This window comes from Pristiophorus japonicus, chromosome 29 (genome assembly GCF_044704955.1).
Source record: "Pristiophorus japonicus isolate sPriJap1 chromosome 29, sPriJap1.hap1, whole genome shotgun sequence".
Taxonomy (NCBI): Eukaryota; Metazoa; Chordata; class Chondrichthyes; family Pristiophoridae; genus Pristiophorus; species Pristiophorus japonicus.
Window position 1 is genome coordinate 532,876 of NC_092005.1, and position 12,957 is coordinate 545,832.

The window sequence follows — 12,957 nt, forward strand, 5'->3', positions numbered from 1 at the left end:
CCAAGAGATCAGATGGCTCCGTTTGCGTTGGTGTGTAGAATATGTCGGTGGAATGGGCGTCGCAGTTGTATGGGGCAGATGGTTGGCATGGGTGTTCTTTACTTTACCGCATTTGTTAGTTGTTCATATGTTTATATGTAACCTTCAGGGCTGCTGACCGAGGGCCTTGTGGCTCTTTGAAATAGCTTGGCAGGGGGATGGGAGCCTGAGGACGAACACAAAAGAGATGTAAGTAAAGCAGAAGTTGGATAGTATGAATCTTGAAAACGAATCTATAAGACAGAGGCAACATGCCTTAGCACATAACAAGTAAGGATGTCTTCCGGTGCTGAATGGTACATATTTACTGCAAGGAGTATAACGAATAAGACGGATGAGCTAAGAGCACATGTAGACTCTTGGGAGTGTGACCTTATAGCCATTACATGAACTTGGCTGAAAGAGGGGCAGGTTTGGCAGGTCAATATCTCTGGCTGACGGATTTTTAGGCAAGTGAGCGAGGGGGGGAAAACGAAGGGCGGTGTTGCTGTACTGATTAAATAAGCACTGACAGCGGTGAGGAAGGATGATATGTTAGACGGATCATCAACAGAGGCCAGATGGGTCGAATTGGAAAAAAAATCGGCGATCACACAGCTGGGAGTGTATTATAGACATCCAGAGTGTGGGAGGGAAATAGAAGGAGCAAATATGTAGAAATATTGCTGTGAAGTCTAAATATTAATAGTAGGGCACTTTAATTATGCAAATATTGATTGTGACAAATTTTGTGTGAAGGCTATAGAGGCTGCCAATTTCTTGAAATGCTTTGAAGAGAACTATTTTAGTCAGTACATAGCAAGCCCAACACGAGAGCGGGCGGACTTGGATTTAGGTTTGCGGAAACAAAGTCGGCAGTTTGAAGTGGTATTCGTGGGGGAGTATTTGGGTGACTGTGACCATAATTCAGTGAGGTTCAAGTTGGTTATGGATAAGGACAAGAATAGGCCTGCAATAAAATTTATGAATTGCGGAAAAGTTAATTTAGCTAAGTTAAGGAGTGATTTGGACAGAGTGGACTGGAAACATCTAATTGTAGGTAAATCGGATTCGGAACAGTGTGAGGCATTCTAGAAGGAGATCCGGAATGGAGGAGCCAAACGTATGGCCTTAAATAAAAAAGCTGGGCACATAATTCTAGAGCGCCCTGGATGTCGAGGGAATTACAGGTGAGGATTAAGCAAAGAAATGGACGCTTATGTCACATATCAACGGCTTAATACTTTAAAATTTTTGGAGAAATATAGAAAGTTAAGAGGCGAAATTAAAAACGATATTAGAAAAGCTAAGAGTGAGCATGACACATTTTTGACCATTAAAATAAAAAAAAACCCTAAGATGTTCTATAACGATAAATAGTAAGAGGGTAACTAAAGAAAGTTTAGGGCCCATTAGAAATCACGAGGGTAATGTTGCGTGGAGGGGGAAGTTGTTTGCAGGGTTCTTAACGAAAACTTTGCATCTGTTTTCACAAAGTAATGAGCTAATGCAGATACTGCTATCGAGGAGGGCGTGATATTCTGGATGAAATAAGTATGGTGAGAGAGGAATTGTTAAGGAGTTTAGTAGCTTTGAAAGTAGATAATTCCCAAGGCCCGGATGAAATGCATCACTGGCTGTTGAGCCAAGTAAAATATGCAATCGCAGAGGCATTGACCAGCATTTTCTAGTCCTCTTTGAATATGGGCATGGTGCCGGTGGATTGGAGGAATGCTAACGTAGTACCCTTGTTTAAGAAGCAAAAAAAGCATATGCAGAGCAATTACAGGCCTGTCAGCCTAAACTCAGTGGTGGGAAAAGTATTGGAAAAAATCGTAAAAAACAGGAAAAGTCTGCATTTGGACAGGCAAGGATTAATAATGGACAGTCAGCAAGGATTGTGAAGGGAAGATCATGTTTGACAAACCTAATTTAATTTTTTGAGCAAGTAACCAAGAGGGTCGCTGAGGGTAGTGCAAATGATGTAGTGTATGTGGACTTTTGCGAAGCTTTTGATAAGGACCCACATGGTAGACTGGCCATGAAGGTTATAGCCCATGGGATCCAGGGTAAAGTGACAAGTTGAATCCAGAATTGGCTTGGAGATAGGAAGCAAAGGATAATGGTTGATGGATGTTTTTGTGAGTGGGAGAATGTTTCCAATGGGGTCGCACAGGGCTCAGCACTGTGTCCCTTGCTTTTTGTGGTGCATACCAACGATTTATATTTGATTAAACGGAGTATTATTGAGACGTTTGCAGACGATGCTAAAATTGGCTGTGTTGTTGATAATGAGGAGGAAATCATGGGCTGCAGTAGGATATGAATCTACTGGTCAGCTGGGCAGAGCAGTGGCAAATGGAATTTATTCCAGAGAACTGTGAGGTGATGCAATTTGGGAGGGCATTTTAGTCCCACCCTTTTTCATTAAGGGCACATGATTGGCCTGAGCCTTCCTGATCTCCTCCTTCAATGCCTCCCACTGTTCTGACATTGATTTACCCATAAATAGCAGTTTGCAGTCATCTGTGGCCAAATCACCACTTAACGTAGCACAAATATAATTTCCCCAATTTGGGACATTTATTGCACACCTATCCTTGACCATATCCACAGAAAACTTAAATTTGTCCGAATTATGGTCACTGGCACCCAAGCGTTCTTCCACTAATACCCCTCAACCTGCCCAGATTATTTTTCCAAAACAAAATCCATCACCGCCCGCTCTCGTGCTGTGCGTGTTACGTATTGACTGAAAAAGTTCTCTTGAATGCATTTTAAGAATTAGCCACCCTCGATACCCTTCACACTCTATTTGTCCAAATCATTATTTGGATAATAAAATACCCTGCTATTATTACCCTGTAGGTTTTGGACTTCACAGCAATTTGCCTATATTACCTGTTCCTCTATCACACTCCCACCGTTTGGCGGCCAATAATACACGCCCAACGGTGTGATCACCCTTTTGAATTTTTCAATTCGACTCATATGACCTCATTTGTTGGTCCCTCTAGCATATCATCACTCCTCACAGCTGCAATAGTTCCTTTAATCAGTACCGCGATGTCCCCTCCCCAACTCTTTACTATATTTTCAATTCAGTTTTATTCGTTATATTGAAACTCCACTGCTGCCATGATGGGATTTGAACTCATAGTTCTGGAACATTATTCCAGGGCTCTGGGTTACTAGTCCAGTAAGATAACCACTATGCTGGACCGGGGAAATGTGCTACATTACTGTGGTACAAAAAGTGTTGTATTGAAATGGGATAAGTGAAGCTGTTTGTTCAGTGACTGTAATTAATGTCAGTCTCCATGGGTTAACTGAAGCTGTTTGTTCAGTGACTGCAATTATTGGTATTCTCCATGGATCCTAATGTATCTTTGCCTGGTTTCCCTCTTCTATTAATAAGGAATTCCTTTCAAAGCGTTCTCGCATAGTATCTGTGAGAGTTTCACCTCCGGCACTAACAGGGATCAGAACAGTACTCCAAGAGAGGCAGCCAGAATCTGCATTATGTTAAATTGGAATGTTACAAAAATGGATTGGAATCAGACAACAGTGACTTGGAATGTTACAGCAATGGACAGGAGTTTCATCTGGGAGTTTGACATGCTTTATGAACATTATAATAGAATTCCGTTACACGCACGGATAGAATTGGCACTTCGTGCTTTTAAATACATTTACTATCCACTGCTTGCTGTTGTTGGTGTTCCGGGTAAGTCTCTCTATCCAGCTATTAACTCGGCAAACTCAAGCAAACTGTATATCTGTTCTTGTAATTTACGTGTCATCTTTGTTGAACTTGGTGTCCGTGGTAAGTTTCTATATCCAGCAATTAAATGTGTAAATCACGTTTCACTGTATTACTGTGCTTGCCAGTTAAGCCTATGGTTCGTATCACAATCTCAATTTTCGATCGATCGATGTATTCCCGCTCAGTGACCAATATCTGAGGCTGAATTTGAAAGCTCGCAACCTCTGCCTTTTCTTTGAGCCAGAGCTGAGTTCCGACCTCACATCCTCTGAGTTACCAAACCTGCCAACTATCTCCTCCTTAATTTTGTCTGGCCTCTGCACCATATCAGGCCTTATGCTGCATAAACTCTCATCCCTTTCATTTTTACATTTAAACTCATCTATTCCAGACTTCTGACAAAACTCCGCTGTCTACATCATAATTCGCACCAAGTACCATTCATCAATCACTGCCATTATCACTGATCAACATTTGCTCCTGATCCTACAATCTCTCTATTTTAATATTCCCATATTAATGATTTAACTTCAGTCGTCGGAGTATTTGAGGGGACTGAGGGGAAATGTTTTTTCACTCAGATTGTGTTAGGTGTATCGAAATCACCGCCTGAAAGAGTGGTAGAGGCAGAAACTCTCAGCACATTTATAAATTACTTGGATGTGCAATTTAAGTGATGTAACCTACAAGGCAATGGACCAAGAACTGGAAAGTGGGATTAGATTGGGTAGCTCTTTGTCAGCGAGCCCAGACACGGTGGGCCGAATGGCATCCATCTGTGCTGTAAATATCTATGATTCTATCATCAAATCCCACCACCTCCAGTTAGTCCCAATGCAATGCCCATTTCACACAGTTGTGAAAGTCCCTGGTAATCTCTGTATCCAGCTATTAATTCTCGAAATGTTTCTTAAATATGTTTCTCTCCTCGCCCTTCGCTATCCTATCCACACTGCCGTTGGCTATTAATTCTGAGTGTGAAACGTTTTACCAAATTTCAAATTTTCTATTTTCGAGTCAGGCAAAGATATTGGTCGAGAAATTTTTTTGAACGAATTTCAGTATTCTCTCTCCCCTCAACGTTTATAACAGGTGAAATGAATGTTGTCTTGATTTACTAGACCTTTCACCCGATGGCTAAAGATAATCGACCTGAAACATAACTGTGTTACTCTCTGCATGGGTGCTGATTGACCTTCGGGGTATTTCCAACATTTTCTGTTTCCATTTCACATTTTCAACATCCACAGTAGTTTGCTGGTTTTTTCACCTAATGTTCGGTATGGTTACTATCACACACTGTCATCTAATAACCAGTATGGCTATTGACACACACTGTCACCTAATGTTTGGTATGGTTAATGATACACAGTCACCGAATGTTCGGTATGGTTACGAACACACACTGTCACACTGTCACCCAGTGCTCGGTATGGTTAATGACACACAGTCACCTAATGACCAGTATGGTTAACACACACAGTAATTAATGTTTGGCATGTTTCATGACACACAATCACCTAAAGTTCGGTATGCTTGCTGACACATTGTCACCTAATGCTCGTTATAGTTGCTGACACACAGTCACCTAATGCACCGCATGGTTACTGGCACATACTCAATCACGTAATGCATGGTATGCTTACTGGCACACACAATGGCACCTATTTCTCGGTAAAGTTACTGATGCACACAATGGCAGCGAATGCCCAGACTGGTTACTAAAATAAATTCAATGGAACAAATCCTGGCAGATGATCATTAATATCTGAAATGTCCACGAATCATTTAGTTCAAGTCAGTGTCTCCTTTGCAAAACTGCCCATTTCTACATTCGTGGCACTGCTTCTGATGGTTAGAATAGGGTTTCAAGGATAATTTACATTCTCACAAAATGTTCATTCAGGCAGATCTCTCTTGCTTTATTCCAAATCATTGTCATGAATTTACACGTGGATGCCATGCCTGTCTGGCACAGTGCTCTATCGCCGCCTGCTTTGTTTCATGATAAATGATCCCAGCTATTGTAACGGGAGTATTGAGAATATGAAAGTCTATTCATATTTTCTCGAATAATTTTCTGTGCACAAGTGAAATCCAACAGGTGATAAAGGACATGGACAAATCTCTTCCATTTGTGTTGATATACTTTACTAAATTATTCGCTGACTCTTTGCCTGAGGAATAACTCGCCTTGTCTCGATACTAATACATGCATTTTGTCGGCAATAACCTGATCAATGATAACTATTTATTTTAATTCGGTGCCTATTTTTTGTAATTTTATTTGGAATATCTTCCTTTCTATAAGCGACAAATAATGTATTTCAACAAAAATGCATAAAACTAATTCTTTAACACATTTCTCTCAGCCCTGTTATATGTGTAACTTTAGTGCATACGTATTCACTATCTTAGCATTGTCATATTATATCTGTATGTTTTAAATACAATTGCCAGTAATCATTGCATGCCAAGGAAAAAGGTTATGTATTTTGCTATTGCATTCATTTTCTTTTCTAAATATAATGGATATTCTAACCAAGCGGGAATCCAGCGCGATATCCAACTCCCTAATCCAGGGGCACAGAAGCGAATTACACCGCTCCAAATGCTGACTGACCCCACGACACGAAAACTTTCTGAGAGGTTCTGGTCCTTTTTGACCTGGTACCTGGTCTGACACTTTTGTCTGCAGGGATAAAGGTAGTTCTATCACTTGACCTCCCATTGATCAAATATCTGTTACTTTCCTGTTGTAGTTATTGCCATTTCATTTATTGATTCCACGATGTACTATTGATAATTTTTTAAATAAACCCTGTATTAAACTCCCCGGGTAATATAATTAGATTATTTCATCGAATGTCATCGAAACATAGAAAAATAGAAAAGCAAAGAGCGGAAGTAGGCCATTTCGGCCCATCGTGTCCACGCCAACCGACAAAGAGCCACACGCCCCTCGGTCAGCAGCCCTGAATGTTACATATAAACAGGTGAACAATTAACAAAGGCGGAAAGGTAAAGAGCACCCAGGCCAACCATCTGCCCCATACAACAGCGACGCCCATTCCACCGAAATATTCCACACTCCAACCCAACCCGAGCCATCTGACCTCTTGGGAGGCGCAGAAAACAAGTAAAAACGCAGGCGAACTGAGGCTAAAAAAATCTTGGAAGATTGGTCTCCGACCTATCCAGGCGATGGAAATAAATCCAGGAGATCACAATGGCCGGATTCGAATTAATGCTGTACTTACCATCGTTTCTGCTTCAGCCAACAACAGGTTGTACATTCTATTCCCAATTAAGAGCCCTCGCTCCGTAATCCTGCAGGTTTCGCCTCTTTCAGTGACAACCACGCACATTTTAAACGTGGTGATTGTTTTAGCATCCACCACCTTTTCCGGGGCAGCACGGTCCATTATCCCAGAACCCTCTGCGTGAAGAAGCCCCCTTGAAATCCCCTCTGAACCTTCAAACAATCACTTAAACTCCTCATAATTGAGCCCTCCACCAATGGAAGTTGACTGTTGCTACCCACTTTATCCAGACCCCTCAAAATGTTGCAGACCGCAGTGAGGTCTCCTCGCAACCTCCTCTGTTCCAATGAGAACCGACCAAGGCTCTGCAATCTGTCTTCATAGCTGCGTTTACCAATTCAGGGCAGCATCTGCGCCCTCTCGAGTGCAATCACGTCCTTCCGAAAATGCTGCACCCAGAACTGCATGCAGTATTCCAACTGTGCCCTAACCAGAATATTACACAATGTAAGCAGAACCTTCCTGCTCTTGTATTCGATGCCTCACCCAATAAACCAAGAATTCTGTACGCTTTCTCAACCATCTTTTACATTTTGCCTGATACGTTCAGGGTTCTGTGGACAAACACTCCAAGGTCCCTCTGCTCAACAACACTATTAAATCCTCCCAAAATGCATAAGCTTAAACTTCACCGAACGAAATTCTATTTCCCAGCTCTGCGCACCAGACCAGTATATTTATATCCTCTTGCACTCCATGACTCTCCTCTTCATTCCCATCCACACAGATAATTTTAGCACCATGTGCAAACATATTAATCATGCTCCCTATATTCAAATGTAGATCAATGATATCTACCACTAAAGCAAGGGATCCAATACTGAGCCCTGTGTAACCCCAGTGGAAACAGCCTTTCTGTCACAAAAAGATCCATCAACCATAACCCTTTGCTTCATAACTCTAAGCCAAAATTTGATTCAAGCAGACACATTGCCCTGGATAACTGGAGCCCATGGGCTTTAACATTCATGACCAGTCTAATATGTGGGACTTTACGAAAAGCTTTCCTAAAGTGATGTACACTACATCGTATGCACTACCTTCATCGACCGTCTAGGTTACCATGTCAAAAATTCAATCAAGTTAGTCAAGCACGATCATCCTTTAACAAATCCGTGCTAACTGCCCCTTATTAATCCTTCCCTTTCCAAATGGAGATTATCCAATAATTTTGCCATCACTGAGGTTAGGTTGACAGGCCTGGAATTACTCGGCCTATCTCTTTCTCCCATCTTAAACAAGGGTAGGACATTGGCAGTCCTCCAATCCTCCAGCACTATGCACATATCTAAAGAGGACTGGAAAATAATGGTCAAGGCGTCTGTTATTTCCTATTTTACTTCGCTCAACAGACTGGGATGCAATTCATCCGGGCTTGGGGAATTATCTACGATCAAAGCTGATAAACCCCTGAATACCTCCTCTCTCATGATGTTTACTTCATCCAGAATTTCACACTCCTCGTTGATCGCAGTATCTGCATTTTCCCGCTCCTTTGTGAAAACAGACGCAACGAATTGATTAAGTACCATACCAACATTTTCCGCCACCACACATATATTACACTCATGGTCTGTATTATGCACGACCCTTCTTTAGTTATCCTCCTGTTCTCAATATATTTATCGAACGTCTTTGCGGTTTCCTTAATTTATTGCCAAAAAATGTACATTTAGATAATGATTTGCAATTTTCACCTGAACTTCAATTAAACAGTTGCTCTTGTTCGCAGCCTGATGTATACTTTCTCTGTTTATTTTCCTTCCTCACAGTGAACGTAGTAACGATTGTGATCCTGTCTCGGGGAAAGTGCGGTCTCTCTCAATGTGTCACTCGCTACCTGGTGGCCATGGCAGCGGCGGATCTACTGGTCATTATCCTCGACCTGATATTGAGGCACATTCCGATTGTTTATCGGCGATATTTCTATTTCCTGTTCTCCCTTCCCGTGTGTAATATCCACGCTGTCCTGGTTTATGCAGCCACAAACTGTTCTGTCTGGTTCACTGTCACTTTCACCTTTGACCGATTTGTGGCGATTTGTTGCCAGAAGCTGAAGACTAAATATTGCACCGGGAAAACGGCGGCTGTGGTTCTGGGAACAGTGACTGTGATGAGCTGCTTAATTGATATTTTCTGGTATTTTATGCTGTCAGATAGCTATCAGCTATTTAATAACCCCTGGTTTTGTAGCACAAAATCTAGGTTAATCAAATCAACAGTCTGGGGAATAATCGAGTTCCTGCATTACATCCTCACCCCGTGTGTCCCATTTGTGGTCATAGTGTTGCTCAATGCTCTCACCGTCAGATATATTTTAGTATCCAGCAGAGCCCGCAGGAGACTCCGGTGTCCCAGCAATGGGGAGATTCCCAGAGACCCAGAGATGGAGAGCCGCAGGAAATCAATCATTTTACTGCTTCTTATCTCGGGGAATTTCATCCTGTTATGGTCGGTATATATGGTGCATTCTCTGTGGGGCTCATTGCGCTGGTTCGGTGCTTGGCTGATATATCTACCGGTTTATGTGAGGGAATTGGGATTCATGCTGCAGCTGTTGAGCTGCTGCACAAACACGGTTATTTATTGCGTGACACAGACTAAGTTCAAAGAGCAGTTGAAGAATGTGGGGAAATATCCCTTTACTTTGATTGTGAAATTCATTAAACGATGAGAAGCAGCGGGGACTTTGCAGCCTCCGACTCCCTGAGTCCTGATATTGTGATCGAGTCGCTCTCACTGCGTGGAGCCAGTGGTTTGGCTGAATATTAACATGTTCACTCAAACACTGTGAACACTGGGCACCCTGTGAGGGGCCAATGATCGGGGTCAACATTAACATGCTCACTCACACACAATCTACATTGCGCTCCGCGTGAGGGTTCAGTGATCTGGGCGAATATTAACACAGTCATTAACAACCTGTCTGCCCTCGGCTCCAGGTGATGGGCAAGTGATCTGGGTGAAGGATCGCACGCACACACTCACACACTGTCTAAACTGGGCTGCCTGTGCGGGGTACGACTCTCTCTCAGGCCCCTCTGGAAAGGTCTCTCTGCCATGCACAAACATGGACGGCCTAACGTTCTTCATGAGTCAGTGCAACTCTTGTCCGCTCGAATATAGGCAGCATCTCCATTGTACCCTTTATAGCTTTTTACAATACGGTATAGGCATTTCGATTTATCGTGACCATTTATTAAACATTATCACAATTTATAATGCTTTAAAAGTATTCGAAAGTCATAGAATCAGAGTTATAAAATTGTTACAGCATAAGAACATAAGAACATAATAATTAGGCACAGGAGTAGGCCATCTAGCCCCTCGAGCCTGCTCCGCCATTCAACAAGATCATGGCTAATTCTGGCCGTGGACTCAGCTCCACTTACCCGCCCGCTCCCCGTAACCCTTAATTCCCTTATTGGTTAAAAATCTATCTATCTGTGATTTGAATACATTCAATGAGCTAGCCTCAACTGCTTCCTTTGGCAGAGAATTCCACAGATTCACAACCCTCTGGGAGAAGAAGTTCCTTCTCAACTCGGTTTAAATTGGCTCCCCCGTATTTTGAGGCTGTGCCCCCTAGTTCTAGTCTCCCCGACCAGTGGAAACAACCTCTCTGCCTCTATCTTTTCTATGCCTTTCATTAATTTAAATGTTTCTATAAGATCACCACTCATCCTTCTGAACTCCAACGAGTAAAGACACATTCTACTTAATCTATCATCATAAGGTAACCCCCTCATCTCCGGAATCAGCCTCGTGAATCGCCTCTGTACCACCTCCAAAGCTAGTATATCCTTCCTTAAGAAAGGTTACCAAAACTGCAGGCAGTACTCCAGGTGCGGCCTATAAAATTGCAGCAGGACCTCCCTGCTTTTGTAGTCCATCCCTCTCGCAATGAACGCCAACATTCCATTCGCCTTCCTGATTAACTGCTGCACCTGCAAACTAACTTTTTGGGATTCATAGCTCAGTGGTAGAGCATTTGACTGCAGATCAAGAAGTCCCTGGTTCAAATCCAGATGCCCCCTCAGAATCATTCACGTTGCACAACTAATCATTCTGTGCTCCTCAGTGACCATAAGCACTATTCACCACAAGTGAATCCTTGTGGTGATGGAGATCGATTGGATTAACTCTAAAAGAGTTTCATGCACAAGGACCCCCAGGTCCCTTTGCACCGCAGCATGTTGTAATTTCTACCCATTCAAATAATATTCCCTTTTACTGTTTTTTATTCCAAGGTGGATGACCTCACATTTTTCGACATGGTATTCCATCTGCCAAACCTTAGCCCATTCGCTTAACCTATCCAAATCTCTTTGCAGCCTCTCTGAGTCCTCTACACAACCCGCTTTCCCACTAATCTTCGTGTCATCTGCAAATTGTGTTACACTGCATTCTGTCCCCTCTTCCAGGTCATCAATGTATATTGTAAACAGTTGTGGTCCCAGCACCGATCCCTGTGACACACCACTAAGCACCGATTCCCAACTCGAAAAGAACCCATTTATCCCGACTCTCTGCTTTCTGTTAGCCAGCCAATTCTCGATCCATGCTGATACATTTCCTCTGCCGCCGCGTACCTCTATCTTCTGCAGTAACATTTTGTGTGGCACCTTATCGAATGTCTTTTGCAAATCTAAATACACCACATCCATCGGTACACCTCTATCCATGATGATCGTTATATCCTCAAATAATTCCAGTAAATTAGTTAAACATGGTTCCCCCTTAATGAATCCATGTTGCGTCTGCTTGATTGCACTATTCCTATCGAGATGTCTGGCTATTTCTTCCTTAATGATAGATTCAAGCATTTTCCACACTACAGGTGTTAACCTAACCGGCCTATAGTTACGTGCCTTTTGTCTGCCCCATTTTTTTAAACAGAGGCGTTACATTAGCTGCTTTCAAGTCCGCTGGTACCTCTCCAGAATCCAGAAAATTTTGGTAGATTGTAACGAATGCATCTGCTATAACTTCCGCCATCTCTTTTAATACCCTGGGATGCATTTCCTCAGGACCAGGCGACTTGTCTACCTTGAGTCCTATTAGCCTGTCCAGCAATAGTGATTGTCTCAAAGTCCTCCCTTCCCACATTCCTTTGACCAGAAATTTTTGCCATGATTTTTGTGCCTTCCACTGTGAAGAGCGAAGCAAAATAATTGTTTCATGTCTCAGCCATTTCCACATTTCCCATTATTAAATTCCCCTTCTCATCTTCTAAGGGACCAACATTTACTTTAGTCACTCTTTTCCGTTTTATATATTTGTAAAAGCTTTTACTACCTGTTTTATGTTTTACGCAAATTTACATTCGTAATCTATCTTTCCTTTCTTTATTGCTTTTTTAGTAATTCTTTTCTGTTGCTTAAAATTTTCCCAATCCTCTAGTTTCCCACTAACCTTGGCCACCTTATACGCATTGGTCTTTGCTTTGATACTCTCCTTTATTTCCTTGTTAATCCACGGCTGGTTATCCCTTCTCTTGCCGCCATTCTTTTTCACAAGAATATATTTTTGTTGCGCACTGTGAAAGAGCTCCTTAAAAGTCCTCCACTGTTCCTCAATTATGACACCGTTTAGTCTTTGTTTCCAGTCTACTTTAGCCAACTCTGCATTCATCCCACTGTAGTCCCCTTTGTTTAAGCATAGTACAATCGTTTCTGACACAACCTCCTCACCCTCAATCTGTATTACAAATTCAACCATGCTGTGATCACTCATTCCGAGAGGATCTTTTACTCGGAGATCATTTATATTTTCCTGTCTCATTACACAGGACCAGGTCTAAGATGGCTTGCTCCCTTGTAGGTACTGTTACATACTGTTCTAAGAAAC

General features: G+C 42.2%; 1 protein-coding gene across 1 annotated transcript in view; it reads left to right on the forward strand.

Moving 5' to 3' along the window:
- The first annotated feature begins 3,606 nt into the window (after positions 1-3,606).
- The window catches only part of LOC139239969 (probable G-protein coupled receptor 139), a 177,954-nt gene continuing 168,603 nt past the window's right edge, over positions 3,607-12,957 (forward strand). The window contains exons 1-3 of the mRNA XM_070868425.1: positions 3,607-3,745; positions 8,880-9,774; positions 10,168-10,202. Of these exons, the coding sequence (XP_070724526.1) occupies positions 3,607-3,745; positions 8,880-9,774; positions 10,168-10,202 (1,069 nt within the window). The remainder of the gene's footprint in view (positions 3,746-8,879; positions 9,775-10,167; positions 10,203-12,957) is intronic.